Below are 18,361 nucleotides of genomic sequence, written 5' to 3'. Positions count from 1 at the left end.
AGCCAGAGCCAGAAGTCTAAGACGTGTGCGAGTGTGAATGGGAACAAACTGGGGAGAAGTGACAGGAAGGGAGGAATCAGCCCCAAACCGTATACCGAGACCTCATAGTCAGGCAAAGATGGCTGATAACAGGGAACAATGTGCTGTACATGACTAGTGTCCCCTTATACCTGCACGGTGACATCACTGTGTGTATTATCCTGTACTGTGACATCACTGTGTGTATTATCTCTGTACTGTGACATCACTGTGTGTATTATCGTGTACTGTGACATCACTGTGTGTATTATACTGTACTGTGACATCACTGTGTGTATTATACTGTACTGTGACATCACTGTGTGTATTATCCTGTACTGTGACATCACTGTGTGTATTATCTCTGTACTGTGACATCACTGTGTGTATATCTCTGTACTGTGACATCACTGTGTGTATTATCTCTGTACTGTGACATCACTGTGTGTATTATCCTGTACTGTGACATCACTGTGTGTATTATCTCTGTACTGTGACATCACTGTGTGTATTATCTCTGTACTGTGACATCACTGTGTGTATTATCCTGTACTGTGACATCACTGTGTGTATTATCCTGTACTGTGACATCACTGTGTGTATTATCCTGTACTGTGACATCACTGTGTGTATTATCCTGTACTGTGACATCACTGTGTGTATTATCTCTGTACTGTGACATCACTGTGTGTATTATCTCTGTACTGTGACATCACTGTGTGTATTATCTCTGTACTGTGACATCACTGTGTGTATTATCTCTGTACTGTGACATCACTGTGTGTATTATCCTGTACTGTGACATCACTGTGTGTATATCTCTGTACTGTGACATCACTGTGTGTATTATCTCTGTACTGTGACATCACTGTGTGTATTATCCTGTACTGTGACATCACTGTGTGTATTATCTCTGTACTGTGACATCACTGTGTGTATTATCTCTGTACTGTGACATCACTGTGTGTATTATCCTGTACTGTGACATCACTGTGTGTATTATCCTGTACTGTGACATCACTGTGTGTATTATCCTGTACTGTGACATCACTGTGTGTATTATCCTGTACTGTGACATCACTGTGTGTATTATCTCTGTACTGTGACATCACTGTGTGTATTATCTCTGTACTGTGACATCACTGTGTGTATTATCTCTGTACTGTGACATCACTGTGTGTATTATCTCTGTACTGTGACATCACTGTGTGTATTATCCTGTACTGTGACATCACTGTGTGTATTATCCTGTACTGTGACATCACTGTGTGTATTATCCTGTACTGTGACATCACTGTGTGTATTATCTCTGTACTGTGACATCACTGTGTGTATTATCTCTGTACTGTGACATCACTGTGTGTATTATCTCTGTACTGTGACATCACTGTGTGTATTATCTCTGTACTGTGACATCACTGTGTGTATTATCCTGTACTGTGACATCACTGTGTGTATTATCCCTGTACTGTGACATCACTGTGTGTATTATTCTGTACTGTGACATCACTGTGTGTATTATCTCTGTACTGTGACATCACTGTGTGTATTATCTCTGTACTGTGACATCACTGTGTGTATTATCTCTGTACTGTGACATCACTGTGTGTATTATCTCTGTACTGTGACATCACTGTGTGTATTATCTCTGTACTGTGACATCACTGTGTGTATTATCCTGTACTGTGACATCACTGTGTGTATTATCCTGTACTGTGACATCACTGTGTGTATTATCCTGTACTGTGACATCACTGTGTGTATTATCCTGTACTGTGACATCACTGTGTGTATTATCCTGTACTGTGACATCACTGTGTGTATTATCCCTGTACTGTGACATCACTGTGTGTATTATCCTGTACTGTGACATCACTGTGTGTATTATCCTGTACTGTGACATCACTGTGTGTATTATCTCTGTACTGTGACATCACTGTGTGTATTATCCTGTACTGTGACATCACTGTGTGTATTATCTCTGTACTGTGACATCACTGTGTGTATTATCCTGTACTGTGACATCACTGTGTGTATTATCTCTGTACTGTGACATCACTGTGTGTATTATCCTGTACTGTGACATCACTGTGTGTATTATTCTGTACTGTGACATCACTGTGTGTATTATCTCTGTACTGTGACATCACTGTGTGTATTATCCTGTACTGTGACATCACTGTGTGTATTATCCTGTACTATGACATCACTGTGTGTATTATCTCTGTACTGTGACATCACTGTGTGTATTATCCTGTACTGTGACATCACTGTGTGTATTATCCTGTACTGTGACATCACTGTGTATTATCCTGTACTGTGACATCACTGTGTGTATTATCCTGTACTGTGACATCACTGTGTGTATTATCCTGTACTGTGACATCACTGTGTGTATTATCTCTGCACTGTGACATCACTGTGTGTATTATCCTGTACTGTGACATCACTGTGTGTATTATCCTGTACTGTGACATCACTGTGTGTATTATCCTGTACTGTGACATCACTGTGTGTATTATCCTGTACTGTGACATCACTGTGTGTATTATCTCTGTATTCTGGCTGTTGCCCCCCGTTGTCTTCCCGTTACCCCCCGCTATAGCAGGTTAGGCCAGGACTGCGGATCGCGAGTCTCTTACATGTGTAATCCCTTAGCAGCGAGTCCTTTGTATCTCGGAGATGTTGTGTTTACTACAAGAGGATGTTCTGATGAATTATAGATGTCAGTATCGGACATGTTCTTCTCCCATTCATTTCCTGCACTCACAGAACTTTCTTTGTATCTGCCACAATAATGTATTTAGTGCAGAAATGGCAGAAGAGTTGAAGGGGATATTTTTGTTTGTGCATAAAGGGAAAGCTCTGCCACAACACCCGGCCCAATCTGTCTGTGAGCGGAGGACTGAACAGACTGTGCCAGGCTGCGGGGAGCTGCGGACAGCTGGAGCGGGCACTGTATGAATGCCGCATCTCCTCCTGCACAAGGCTTTGTACTCTCCCGCTCTTCACTCAGGTCTCTTCAAAGAACTTCACATCAATACAAATGAGACCATGAAGATATCGCGCAGGACGCAATGTGGAAGGCAACGGACCAGATCCCTAGCACAAACGACAAACTCTTCTAAGAAATGCCAAAAACACCAAGAATCTACTCAGAACCTCACTCCATGTCCCTCTATCCCCTCCAGGCCCCTCTATCCCCTCTCCAGACCCATCTATCTCCTCTCCAGGCCCCTCTATCTCCTCTCCAGGTCCCTCTATTCCCCCTCCAGGCCCCTCTATCCCCTCTCCAGACCCCTCTATTCCCCCTCCAGGCCCCTCTATCCCCTCCCCAGGCCCTTCTATGCCCTGTCCAAGCCCTTCTATCCCCTCTCTAGGCCCTTCTATCCCCTAGGCCCTTCTATCCCCTCTCCAGACCCATCTATCTCCTCTCCAGACCCATCAATCTCCTCTCCAGGCCCTTCTATCTCCTCTCCAGACCCATCAATCTCCTCTCCAGACCCATCAATCTCCTCTCCAGGCCCTTCTATCCCCTAGGCCCTTCTATCTCCTCTCCAGGCCCTTCTATCCCCTCCCCAGGCCCTTTTATCCCCTCCCCAGGCCCTTTTATCCCCTCTCCAGGCCCCTCTATCCCCTCTCCAGACCCCTCTATCTCCTCTCCAGGCCCTTCTATCCCCTCCCCAGGCCCTTTTATCCCCTCTCCAGACCCCTCTATCTCCTCTCCAGGCCCTTCTATCCCCTCCCCAGGTCCTTTTATCCCCTCTCCAGGCCCCTCTATCCCCTCTCCAGACCCCTCTATCCCCTCCCCAGACCCCTGTAGTGGGGGTTTATCTCCCCTGAGGACATAGTTTGGGGCCTGCTGCAGGTCCTGTACAGTTTGGGTTGTGCAGGGTCAGGTGTACACCATTATACTTGTATCTGTACAGTTAGAGGTTCAGTCTGGAGTTCTGTCATTTTTGAAGCCAAGAATAGCGCAGCATGCAGCCATCAAAACGGGAACCGCGACAGACCAGAATAAAAGTCAGCATCCATTAGGCAACCTTTAGGAGGCGTCATATGATGGATCTGTCACAACATCATGCTGTAATGTGAACAATGCCTAAGACACCTGAAGGAAGGAAAATACATAAAAAGCATAAAGTAGTAATTCTCAGCTAATTTTATCTGCCGGGTTTTGCTTCCATTTGTGAGTTTCTTCAGCACTTCCTGACGTTCTCGCTCTTCTGCTCCCGTCAGCACTTCTTCCTGCTCCGCTTTATTTCTCTCTCCTTTCAGAGACTTGTTGGCTTTCCTGAAGGTTGCTCATCAGCACTTGGCGTTGCTCCCCAGGGGGGATCTTTATCTTTATTCTGAACTTTGCTCATAACATAAATTGTTGGCTCGGAGTCCTGGAAGGAAATACTTGAGAGCGCTGCTCTGTGTTCTCCGTGTATTCTGCTTTCTGTACAGTCTTGGATGGATTTATAGAAATCTTTGGCAAAGAAAAACTGCTGAGGAAGGTTCTGTGCGGCGTATATCAGTAGTATTATTGTATATAGATGGGGCTGACTGTATCGGTAGTATTATTGTATATAGATGGGGCTCTGACTGTATCAGTAGTATTATTGTATATAGATGGGGCTGACTGTATCAGTAGCATTATAGTATATAGATGATGGGGCTCTGACTGTATCGGTAGTATTATTGTATATAGATGGGGCTCTGACTGTATCGGTAGTATTATTATATATAGATGGGGCTCTGACTGTATCGGTAGTATTATTGTATATAGATGGGGCTCTGACTGTATCGGTAGTATTATTGTATATAGATGGGGCTCTGACTGTATCAGCAGTATTATTATATATAGATGGGGCTCTGACTGTATCGGCAGTATTATATATAGATGGGGCTCTGACTGTATCGGTAGTATTATTGTATATAGATGGGGCTCTGACTGTATCGGTAGTATTATTGTATATAGATGGGGCTCTGACTGTATCGGTAGTATTATTGTATATAGATGGGGCTGACTGTATCAGTAGTATTATTATATATAGATGGGGCTCTGACTGTATCAGTAGTATTATTGTATATAGATGGGGCTCTGACTGTATCGGTAGTATTATTGTATATAGATGAGGCTCTGACTGTATCGGTAGTATTATTGTATATAGATGGGGCTCTGACTGTATCAGTAGTATTATTATATATAGATGGGGCTCTGACTGTATCAGTAGTATTATTGTATATAGATGGGGCTCTGACTGTATCAGCAGTATTATTATATATAGATGGGGCTCTGACTGTATCAGTAGTATTATTGTATATAGATGGGGCTCTGACTGTATCGGTAGTATTATTGTATATAGATGGGGCTCTGACTGTATCGGTAGTATTATTGTATATAGATGGGGCTCTGACTGTATCGGTAGTATTATTGTATATAGATGGGGCTCTGACTGTATCGGTAGTATTATTGTATATAGATGGGGCTCTGACTGTATCGGTAGTATTATTGTATATAGATGGGGCTCTGACTGTATCGGTAGTATTATTGTATATAGATGGGGCTCTGACTGTATCGGTAGTATTATTATATATAGATGGGGCTCTGACTGTATCGGTAGTATTATTGTATATAGATGGGGCTCTGACTGTATCGGTAGTATTATTGTATATAGATGGGGCTCTGACTGTATCGGTAGTATTATTGTATATAGATGGGGCTCTGACTGTATCGGTAGTATTATTGTATATAGATGGGGCTCTGACTGTATCGGTAGTATTATTGTATATAGATGGGGCTCTGACTGTATCGGTAGTATTATTGTATATAGATGGGGCTCTGACTGTATCAGTAGTATTATGGTATATAGATGATGGGGCTTTGACTGTATCCGTAAATATCCAGCCTATTCCGCCATCTACAGACCATGTGACCTCTTATCCTGTTATGTTTTCTATGGTCGTCTATCACGGTGTTATCTTTGTTCGGCAGTAATCCCTCATGTGTCCATTACTTGTAGGTTGCATACACTTCTGCTATCCCCTTCAGACATGATGATTAATTATTGGGTAGCATGCGGCTGTCCGCCTGACTCCGAGACTCCAGGTATCTGTCATTGCTGTCAATCTAATACCCTGCATGCAGCATATGGCGGAGTATTAGCTCAACTCTACAGTATAACTTGTCTATCTGGCTCCTCTGTGCTACATTGCAGCGTACATGAAGCTTTACCACAGTCACTGCAAAACTACAACTCCCATCATGCCTGTAATCACAGCTGTCCATGATGGACCCCAATGTGTATGATGGTGTCTGTCATTGTAAAACTGAGTGTGCCAGGGGTAAAAGTGATCCGTGCAGGACTTGTTTCTCCACCGATTTCCAGATGGCGTTGTATTGGAGTCTTGCGGGACCCTCCGCTTTAGGGTGCGGTTTTGCTACACGTCCCATGCGGTTTAGGATTTTCAGACCTTCCCTATACCTAGACCTACATTATATAAATCGCTGACATGTCACAAGTTGCTGTTTGCACACTTTACATGCACTGGGAGGTTTCTTGCAGTTTGTGGCTGTCATGTCACCGTCGTTTCACATTCCTTGTGTTAAAGCGAGCACATTCAGAATCCGTGTGACTTTGTGATCGTGGTGTTACGTTGCTGTGTAATGCAGAAGCCATAGAAAGTGTGACACCTCTGGAATAGGATTCCTCCATGTTATGGTAACCAGCTAGGCTATGTAAACCAGGACAAGGGGCGCTCAGCAAGTCCACATGTATATGACATGTGCACGAGTGTCTATTTCATACATGAGCGGATCTTCATGCATGACGTGGTAATTTGTAGCTGCCTCTGAACGTTTTGTTAAGCTTTGGGCAGTCTCTGTGTTCGATGCAAGAAAAGACTGAATCACTTGACCTATTTATAAGTCTCAATAAACCTTAAGACGTGATCCTCGGCCTCCCTCCTGCTGCACCGAACACCGACTAGCCAGAACATTAAAACCAGAACATTAAACAGGTGAGTAACACGATTGTCTGGCCACAATGGCGCCTGTCAGGGCTCGGATACATTAAGTGAACAGTCAGTTCTTAGAGCTGATGTGTAGGCAGCTCTAAGGTAAGGAGGTGAGCGACTGACACCCGCAGAATGGTGAGGGCTAGAGCCGGGGTCGGAGTATCTCAAAAGTGGCAGATCGTGTGGGGTGTGAGCAGTGTATAGGGCTTAGGGCGTGGAAGGATGACCACTGAACTGTACGTACATTTTGCGCACGAGGACGTGAGAATTTTGAGGAAGTTTCTCTATTTCTTGCACCCTTGGCCTCAGTCTTGTTGTCAGGCCCTCGTCTGATCTCACGGATTGCACTATTAAAGCTCCTTCAGTCGTGACCTTGCTGCCGACACAGAAATGACTTGTCGCTTTGCTGAATTTGGCATTTTTATGCCATCAGGGCTTTTCTCATGAACACAGCATTTTATTTCCCATAAAGCACTTCCGCTGCAGTCATTCATGGGGGCAGCAGGCAGATTTTTAACCAGCAGGCAAATAAATCTCACTGGAGCGTGAAGCGGACTACCAGTCACTCCATGATGTCAGCCGCCGGCCATGGGAATCCCACCAGCTCCCTCATTGGGGGCATCAAATCCTGCAGAATAATTGTAGCATGACATTGTTGGCATTCAGCAGGGAATGTCACTATCATGATACACAAATTGTCCTTTTTCCAGTTGCTTTAGATCTATTTATTGCAGATTCCTCCAACTCAAGACAAGTATTGTCACACCGGATGAACAACCTGACAGATACTGCCATAGGTGCAGGTACAGCCCCTGGGACCCCCACTGATCAGCCAGTGACTGTACCTGGTAGTCACGTGAGGATGAGCTGTAGGACCAGACACAGAACACGTTCTAACACAGAAGACATTCTACCCAAAAGGGGATGTGATACGTCTGTGCAGTATAAGACGGTCTAGTCTAAGGATCCTCTGTCTAATATTACACTGGCATAATAATGTGCACCAATGTATCACCCAGCATCAGTCACTGTGATAAATCTGTGCAGTATAAGACGGTCTAGTCCAAGGATCCTCTATCTAATATTACACTGGCATAATAATGTGCACCAATGTATCACCCAGCATCAGTCACTGTGATAAATCTGTGCAGTATAAGACGGTCTAGTCCAAGGATCCTCTGTCTAATATTACACTGGCATAATAATGTGCACCAATGTATCACCCAGCATCAGTCACTGTGATAAATCTGTGCAGTATAAGACGGTCTAGTCTAAGGATCCTCTGTCTAATATTACACTGGCATAATAATGTGCACCAATGTATCACCCAGCATTAGTCACTGTGATAAATCTGTGCAGTATAAGACAGCCTAGTCCAAGGATCCTCTATCTAATATTACACTGGCATAATAATGTGTCCCAATGTATCGCCCAGCATCAGTCACTGTGATAAATCTGTGCAGTATAAGACGGCCTAGTCCAAGGATCCTCTATCTAATATTACACTGGCATAATAATGTGTCCCAATGTATCGCCCAGCATCAGTCACTGTGATAAATCTGTGCAGTATAAGACGGTCTAGTCTAAATCTTAAGTCGTAGCGTTAGTAAATTTGCCCCGTTGTCTTCTGAAACATGGGTTGGGTACAACGACCATTATTGTGTATCGCTTCGGATCTGTCACTTGTGTAGGGACATTGGTTAACTAGGCACAGATGACAACAGATCCATCCCCAAAACTGAGGGGCGAGACCTGGAGCACCTGACAGACCCCCATTGTTCTCGCGTGGCCCGCGTTCCCATGAGCATGGTTGACCTGGGCCGGGTTATATGGCCTCTCAGCTCTTGGCACTTCTTCTAGGGCAGAATTACTGATTGATATCTCCAGGTCTGCAGGGTTTACAGCGAACAGGAAGCTGGAGCCGCCGCTGTATCTGGCGAGGCCAGGGCGAAATTGTCATTAATGGGAACAGTGTGAGAAAGCTAACAGCCTGTAAAGGAACCTGCAAAGCGAGCCTGTAACAAGCAAATCTTAAGCCGCCTGCCTTGTATTAGCGGTGCCAGGCACTACCCAATTGGATGCCTCAGTAATCCAGCTCTGGGATTTCGCCGAGCTCTCAGTCAGTCCGCCTTTGTTGTATTTCCAGAGGATTTTTTGTGCTAAAACCTCAGTTCTGCTTACTCCGAGCGCCTGGAAATATAAGCAACGTCCTCCGAGCTTTGACCCCCCCCCCCCCCCATTCCTTCTCTATTTGGCACAAGAACTGGATTTAAGGTGTTCATCTCCTTCCTGGGGTCTGCACGCCCTGATAATGCAGAGTCGCCCCCTGAAATGACTTCTCTTCGTCTCCTATCTATCGGCATGAAGATTACTTACATCTTGTCCAAGCTGCGCCCGCAGATCTCTGCTTTCTGGCAGTGAATAAGAACACACTTATTAGTATTGAGAGGCCAAAAACCTATAAAGATGTAATGCTTCTCACAGCTGAGGTGCTGGTGATGTGTATCAGTGCAGACCAGTAAGCTAGATACCCTGGCACATACGTCCTGGTGTACACGTACCAGGGTCCAGAGACAGACAATCCTCTGTGAGCTGAACCATTGTGTAGCAGAAATCTCTCGCACGTCCGGGTAGTTTGTTACAATGTATCAGTATAAGAACCCCCTAGAGATCTGGCTCATACGCCCTGGTGTGCACATACCCGTGGTAGAGAACCCTCCTAAGGTCTAGACAATCCTGTGAGCTGAACCAATGTGCAGCACAGATCTCTCACATATCCGGGTAGTTTGTCACATTAATGCAGGCAGGACATATCAGACTACAGTATATACAGTATATACCTCACATGGTGGATTGCTGGCTGTTTCTCTCACTAGAATAGATCGGCTTGTAACAGACTGACTTATATTATAGTGTATTACTTGTCTACATAAGCTATCCATTGGACGGCTGATAGATACTGGATTGGTGGGTGCCCAATCAGGGACACCCCATCAACTGCTGATATCGGGGACCCTGGTTACAGCTTGTGGTAAGGAGACGGTTCTGGTGTATACTTGGAAGGGCAGGGTACAGTACATGCTCGCCCGCTGCTCCACCTAAACCCTTCCTAAGTCCAGTCTTGCAGGTGTCCTCTATCTTTGTGGTTTTCCCATCAAAAAGAAACCCAATACAGCAGCGTCCTCTGAGTACCCCTCCCCCCATACACACACATATATATACACATACATACACACACACACACACACACATAGAGTATACACACACACACACACACATACAGTATACACATACTGTACACACACCTTCTCTCTCCTGGTAGTAATGCTCCTTTCATGGAGTCTGTAAGATGTTCCCATTCATCCACAGCAAGCAGAGATGACACTGAATTTATTCTTTATTTTATACGGCTTCTTATAGATCAGGATTATCTTCTAAGCAATTCTCTCGTATAATCTGTACGAGGCTCCATAGTGAGCGCACATGTCACATCTACCCACAATGCATTACAGCTTGTGTATGGCTGTGCAAGAAAAGGTCAAGAATGACAGCAACGTCTTGTTCTCCTCCAAATGAGCGCAAAGCATGAATATTCCCTGCCAAGGAAGAACGAGATGTGTGTGCGGCTGTGTGTGTATATGCAGCTATGTATATATGTGTGTGCAAAAATACCAATAGCAACCGCTACATCTGACTTAATCGTGAATACAATGTGGGTGCACCGGACAAACCCAGACCGCAACAATATGTCCTGAAACGCGTTAGCTGTGTTTTTCTTCTTCTTTTTTCTTGTTCCTGGAGCATGTAAGATGTTTCTTTTTTATTCATTGACTAAGTATAAGTTATACTTTATATAATGGTTGCTCAACATTTTTTTTTTTTTTGTGAACTTTATATGTGTGTGCACCTGTGTGTGTATATATATGCAGCTGTGTATATATGTATGTACACCTGTGTGTGTATGTGTGCACATCTGTGTATATGTGTGCGGCTGTGTGTGTATATGTGTGTGGCTGTATATATGTATGTGCCAGTGTATGTACAGTATATGAGCAGGCTGCTGCACACTCCGAGTCCCCCCTGTGCAGTTTGCCTGTGCAGGTCACTTACCTCCTCCTCTTAGGGGGGTGTCAGACCCCTCCTCGGCCCCCAGACTTCTCTCTCACCCCGTCTTACACATTTTCATTGGTTTGTTCTCTGTGGAAATGTTTCCTGTTCTGTTTGTCTTTAAAAAAAACCAGCATGAAGATCAACAAAAATGGCAGAAAAGGAAAAACAATAGAAGCGGGGGGAGTTAGTTTTGCAATTTATTTTTTGGCAGCAGGTGAAATTACAGTCGCTTCCCCTCCTAAGTGCTACAAAGTGTTTGTGTGAATCAGATTGTAATGACACCAGGTGTGCAGATTGTGGAGCGCGGCGCGTGAAAGGATTGTACAAGGAGCTTAACACCGCACATACAGGAGGGAAGAGGGATACGAGGCCGCTGCCCCGGGAGCCACCCCAGGGGGACCGCACTGGGACCCACATCTATTTGGGGGTAACCCCATGGCACGCTGTAAATTTAGCAGTTTTTCCCTTTGCTTGGTGAAGTTTGCAGTAAGTGCACATGTTCTCCACGCTCTATGGAGTCCACCCCGAGGGTCTCACATCTTGGTCACCGCCCGGCCGGTCTATGTGGTGTATTCTGGGTAAATAAGACTAATGTCTGTATATAGTGCGGCCGCCTCCTCTATAGGAGGTGTAGTCAGTAAGGATATAGGTCTCTCCTTCTGTATGTCTTATGCGGCAGGTATATATCAGACAGAGGGCCGTAGCATGATGTGATCAAGGCCTAGGACTGGTGCAGGTCCGTATGCGTTTCGTCACATGGTCGGCAGTGCTGGGTCTTGGGCCCGGTTTCCATCTTTGCTTGTTCATATGTTGTATCATCTCTACTTATCCTTGAGACCTGATGTGTGTACAGCGCTGCGGCCTCTGCTGGTGCTATGTCTAATACGGCTCAGGCTCGCACGGCCTGTCCTGACACCACTTATAAAGCCGCGCTTCTTAATCCGTTTTCTGGTTCTGCGCAGTCCTCCTCGGCTTGCGGCTGAATATTTTATAAGTGAGGCTGCCGGAGGACGGATTCTCGGTCTTCTGGGGACTGCGGGTTTGATTTGATGATTTTTTTTTTCTTCTTTTCCCCTCTTATCTGTGTTTAGTGTCTAGTTAAACTTGTAACAGGCTGTTAATGTGTGGATGGATTACTGACAACAGGATGAGCGTGAAGATCGCAGTCCCCAGAGCCGCAGCATCTTTACCGCCGTAAATACAAGCAAAAAATAAAATCTGCATATTTATCCCTGTCGTGAGGACCGAGGAAAGCAGAGATGGTGAGGGCGACAGCTGCGGCGCGGTCACATGGTACTAGCGAGGAGATTGTCACCTATTCCCCACCGTCACACAGTGGCACATCCTTAACCTGTGTCGTCTTCAGGCTGTCGAGTCGCAGGGGAAGCGTCTGCAAGGAGCGTGACCTTCTCTAAAGCCTCTTACCATCCGCTATTACTTCAATTTTCACACTATTGATCCAGTCTCATGTGATTCCTCGGAATATAGAATTTCAAGGGTTTTATTCTTCCAGGAGAAGGCCGGGCTGTTCAATCAGGTTATTGTGCGCGGCGGTGACAGTGGTGGCCGGACCTTACTGTGACCCCCAAAATGTGAGATGCAGAATTCTGTGTTCATGAGGGTCCGAGGCCTGGTCAGCCATATTATACTTATTGATTTATCTGACACCGACATCTCTACACCGGAGATACCTGCTCCATAATAATAGGACATGAAGGCGACTGCTGGACAGGGGAATACAAGCTATTACTATCTGTTATCAGCCATGTCAGGAGAGGAGAGGCCGACTGTAGGACAGGGGAATACAATCTATTACTATCTGTTATCAGCCATGTCAGGAGAGGAGAGGCCGACTGTAGGACAGGGGAATACAATCTATTACTATCTGTTATCAGCCATGTCAGGAGAGGAGAGGCCGACTGTAGGACAGGAGAATACAATCTATTACTATCTGTTATCAGCCATGTCAGGAGAGGAGAGGCCGACTGTAGGACAGGGGAATACAAGCTATTACTATCTGTTATCAGCCATGTCAGGAGAGGAGAGGCCGACTGTAGGACAGGGGAATACAAGCTATTACTATCTGTTATCAGCCATGTCAGGAGAGGAGAGGCCGACTGTAGGACAGGAGAATACAATCTATTACTATATGTTATCAGCCATGTCAGGAGAGGAGAGGCCGACTGTAGGACAGGAGAATACAATCTATTACTATCTGTTATCAGCCATGTCAGGAGGGGAGAGGCCGACTGTAGGACAGGGGAATACAATCTATTACTATCTGTTATCAGCCATGTCAGGAGAGGAGAGGCCGACTGTAGGACAGGGGAATACAATCTATTACTATCTGTTATCAGCCATGTCAGGAGGGGAGAGGCCGACTGTAGGACAGGGGAATACAATCTATTACTATCTGTTATCAGCCATGTCAGGAGAGGAGAGGCCGACTGTAGGACAGGGGAATACAATCTATTACTATCTGTTATCAGCCATGTCAGGAGGGGAGAGGCCGACTGTAGGACAGGAGAATACAATCTATTACTATCTGTTATCAGCCATGTCAGGAGGGGAGAGGCCGACTGTAGGACAGGAGAATACAATCTATTACTATCTGTTATCAGCCATGTCAGGAGAGGAGAGGCCGACTGTAGGACAGGAGAATACAATCTATTACTATCTGTTATCAGCCATGTCAGGAGAGGAGAGGCCGACTGTAGGACAGGAGAATACAATCTATTACTATCTGTTATCAGCCATGTCAGGAGAGGAGAGGCCGACTGTAGGACAGGAGAATACAATCTATTACTATCTGTTATCAGCCATGTCAGGAGAGGAGAGGCCGACTGTAGGACAGGGGTATACAGGATCCCTGTATGTTACTGTCTCCCGCTGTAACCCTTCACTGACTTCTGTAGATTTGGGAGGATGGGTATATTCTCGCCTGTGTGCAGGCAGCGTGGCATTGTGTTGGGATCGGTGCCAGTGCGTGGGGGGTGCTCAGTTGATCCCGGCTCCGGGATGTCTCCCGCCCAGACCACAGCCAGCTCTCCGCCCGTTGATGTAATGCTGCTCTTTGCTATTACCTGTGGTTGCTGAATTGCTGAGTACACAGCTCGATGATGGACGTCAGAGCCCAATAGACTTCCCAGGACCGTCCTCAGTTCATTATGGGCAGATCCTTATTAACTTGATGCACCAGGAGCCGTTCCAATTTACATTTCCTGTCTGGAACCTCCTAAGTAACCTCCTTGGCCAATATATTAATATTTCCTAATAGTAGGTTATAGGAGGGAACACTTCTCTCTTCCGCCATCACTTCTGACATTGACAGATAATTGGCATTTGGCCGCACTCTCCCTGACTATTCCCTAACCTGATACACAAGCTGATCCGGTACGATGAGACGGCTTGTAACGTTCATACATAGACCCATCTAACAACTTACAGTCTTGTCTCTGGGTGCAATTCATGTTACACTGTACAGGGCTGAAATTTGGGCAACAACAGAGAATCCAGCAATGGCTGTCATATTGAAAGATACAACTAAACCGATTTCTACACTCTGATCGAAGAAGACAATGACTTATTCCACCATTAAAGGGGATGTGTGGCCAATGCTGGGCAGTCATTAGAAATAGCTTCTTAGCCTCAGCAGTACATGGCAGTATAGCTGGGAAGTAAGAGCGAACTCTAGTGTCAGCTGTCAGAGGGGGAAGTAGACTGATTCTGGTGCTGGATTCAGCTGTGTTGTGGCTTCTCTAATATACTGGATCCACAACGTTAATGTGCCTTAGTGTCAAAGCAGCTGAGGGGAAGTCAGAAGGGGGCTGTATTGTCAGCTGCCAGGGGGGGAGGACACTAATTCTGGTATGGGTCCGATATAAACTGAAGCCACAACACAATTGTGCCTACACCTGCAGGGGACTCCTATGGAGCGCTATAGAGGCTCCAGCCCCCACAGGTTTCCAGTCTGGGGTGCTATTTCAGCCTTTAGGGGGTAGTTCTGCTTTGGAGCCCCCTTTTTCACGCTTTTCCTAGTCCATAGTTTTTCTACTTGACTCAAAATGCCGAGCTCGTGATTTTTTGTGCCAAGTTTTGTGCAGTGAAATCATCGACATGACTGGAGTGACGTGACTTTTCCCATTTTCCGTGGCCAGTTGAGTAGGTGAGCGCCTCCGCTGGGACCGTTCGGCTCTTTGTAGATTCACTTTGGCTCGTGTTAAAATAAAAGCCGTACAGACGTCCAACGGCATCGCACCATCCCGGCCGTATCCAGGAAATCGTAAGCTATAACATGAGAAGGTTTGCAGGAGACGCTCGGGGTGAGAGCTTTCTTGGCGGCGCGCGCTGCCTTCCCGGTATACATTATGTAATGAGAATAACATTTTGATATGATTAAGTCTATAAAATGTTCATCTGGTGTCACTACAAACAACGCCACTTTTTTCGTCAAGTAATTTAGTGCCGCTTTTGGCACAGAAAGAGGTTGTTAATCAGTTTATGGAGAAAACGTCAGGGGCCGCGAACCTGCTGCTGTACAAAGAGCTGGAAACGCTGCGAAATCAATCCTACAACCGTCTAATAACTGAACTATATGGCGGTGTGCATGCTCTATAGGGATCATGTGAACACTCACTGGGAGAGTTATTATCATGGCAGTATTATATGGCGGTATTCAGATTATACACAATATGGCGGTGGGGGTTACATACGTACAAGTGAGCGGTGCAGAGACGCAATGACACAACCTACTGCAGGGTGATGGCCCCTATGAGGTTGTCTGTGGCTACTTATCCCACATGGTGTAGGTGTGGCATGCACCTATATACTTGTCCCACATGGTATCCTTCCCATATGGCGGCACTAGACTTATTGGTATCAGACTCCACCAGCCGGTGACTTGTCACATTTCAGACCGCCGTATCGTCCGCCCCGCAGTCCTGTTCTTGCGCCATGTTACCAGCTAAGCCTATAAATGCCCTTTATGTATAATACAAAGTGTTTCCCGTTCTGGTGGCCTAGTAACTTTGTGGCCGCTCCCGGTGGTCCGATGCCGTGCCAGCGATGCTTAGATTTAGGTGCGGGGGATGAGTTCATATGAAAGTGATCAGTCTATGTACATGAATAATAGAAGGAGCCGCCTTCATTAATAATGTTTTCCTTCTGTTGCTCCCCGGGAAGTCACGGAGTGGAGATGACAGTGCGACATCTGTTCCTCCATACATGGGGGGGGGGGGGGGGGGGGGGGGGGGTAGGGGGCGCCGTGGCCTCGGATTTTGTCTCATGCTACAGTTCTGCTTTTACATTGAATTTTCTGGCCTCAGTGCAATGTAGGAACCAAAGCACCTCTGGGAGCCGGGAGCCCCCCTTATTATGTGTACCCGGGGAGGCAGACATGGCATCACTATACCCAAGAGCCCCAAGAGATCCGCAGCTTCCTGAGCCTATCCATATACATGTCCTATAACCTGATAGTATAGACATAGGGGACGTGTGTATGTGCTGAGGGGCTCCGGGCTGATCCCGCTGATGTCTCTAATGGATTCTGTCATCTCACCGTGAGCAATAGACAAAGGCTGGATCCTGCAAAGTCCATTGTGACAGGAGGAAGATGGAGTGACAGGCCGGGCGGTGCAGGTGGAGACGACGCACCGGGGATGAGTAGGATGATAATTGGTTTGTTACAGGATAATACAATGGTTTGTGATCATTGCACCGATCTTACATTGGCCGTGAAGAGCTCGGATATCCTGGCTAGTGTCAGCCTGTAGACTGTAAACTGACCAGGTCTCTGGTGTATACTGCCAATCCCTATATATATACGTGCATGTCCTCTATATGTATTAGTCTCACTCCATCGGCTCCTTCTTACCTCTCTCCTCTGTTCTGTCTGCAGGATTGTGTCTAAGACGAGAACGCCGGATGTATTGACCACCTTACACCAGGCCTGGAGAGGAGACCGCTTATAAATATGGTGCCTTACTCCCCCCAGACCCAGCTCATCGTCCTGGCACTGCTCGTCTTCTCCGCCATCTCCACTCAAGCAGACAGTAAGTTCCTAGAAGATTCTCTGTCTTATACTCTTACTTTATTCTTAGACAGGTGAAGGGACCACTGATCCCTATGTCAGTCCTACTTACTATACATGACCCTATGTGATTATATAGGGGCTGGTGATCCCTATTTCAGTCCTGCTTACTATACAAGACCCTATGTGATTATATAGGGGCTGCTGATCCCTATGTCAGTCCTGCTTACTATACATGACCCTATGTGATTATATAGGGGCTGCTGATCCCTATGTCAGCCCTTGCTTACATGACAAGGACTTTATCCATATGTCAGCCTGTATATATAGCTGTGGTCTGCCCTGGATTGACATAGTTGTTATATGTTCAGAGTCCTATTTGTCCTATTTGTACCCACCTAGAGCGATGTACATCACAAGTGTGCAGGTTGGGTCACGGCTGGCAGATTTGGCGCAGTCCATTGGCGCATCCCTGTGCTCGCTCGCTCTCATTCGGCTGTTGGTAGCTTTACAAAGACCAGTAACAATGGCCGCTTATCTGTAAGTGTATTATTGAATTGTTTTACTAAAGCCGTCTCTGTGCTGTTCTTCACATTGAGCGAGGCCTTTGTTCTGCGGATTGGAATAGCTCGCTGCTTGTAATACTCTCTATAATATAATTATTTAGCATCATTATTAGGCTTTACCGCCACATCCATCCTTTGTATTGTTTTGTGTTTCACATGAATTAAAACTGCTTAGCGCACCCGCATGGACGGTGTAAATCTATCAGCGTAGCCGGGACGGGCAGGAGACAAGTGGCTCTTCAGTGTGCGGCCATGCTGGAGAAGACCCCGCCGTCTATGGGAAGGATTCATGTGTATGGCGGAATATCGCCCTGGTCCGTATAATAACACGCTGCTCCTGATCATGTGATCGTATGTGATAGGCTGTATCCTCAGTGATGTCACCGCTCTCTAGTATACGGATAGGCTGTATCCTCAGTGATGTCACCGCTCTCTAGTATACGGATAGGCTGTATTCTCAGTGATGTCACCGCTCTCTAGTATATAGATAGGCTGTATTCTCAGTGATGTCACCGCTCTCTAGTATACAGATAGGCTGTATCCTCAGTGATATCACCGCTCTCTAGTATACGGATAGGCTGTATTCTCAGTGATGTCACCGCTCTCTAGTATATAGATAGGCTGTATTCTCAGT

The 18,361-nt window shown here is 46.0% G+C and overlaps 1 protein-coding gene across 8 annotated transcripts in view; it reads left to right on the top strand.

Annotated features, from left to right (window-relative positions):
- Positions 1-18,361, top strand: part of PTPRF (protein tyrosine phosphatase receptor type F) — a 369,529-nt gene that overhangs the window by 192,585 nt on the left and 158,583 nt on the right. For all 8 annotated transcript variants that reach the window (XM_075287308.1, XM_075287306.1, XM_075287305.1 and 5 more), the window contains exon 3: positions 17,030-17,183. In XM_075287308.1, coding sequence (XP_075143409.1) covers positions 17,105-17,183 — 79 coding nt within the window. In that variant the 5' untranslated portion in view covers positions 17,030-17,104. The remainder of the gene's footprint in view (positions 1-17,029; positions 17,184-18,361) is intronic.

This window comes from Leptodactylus fuscus, chromosome 9 (assembly GCF_031893055.1).
Source record: "Leptodactylus fuscus isolate aLepFus1 chromosome 9, aLepFus1.hap2, whole genome shotgun sequence".
NCBI classification, from domain to species: domain Eukaryota; kingdom Metazoa; phylum Chordata; class Amphibia; order Anura; family Leptodactylidae; genus Leptodactylus; species Leptodactylus fuscus.
Note: the sequence above shows the minus strand (reverse complement) of the source record. Positions and strands in the feature narration are given on the sequence as shown.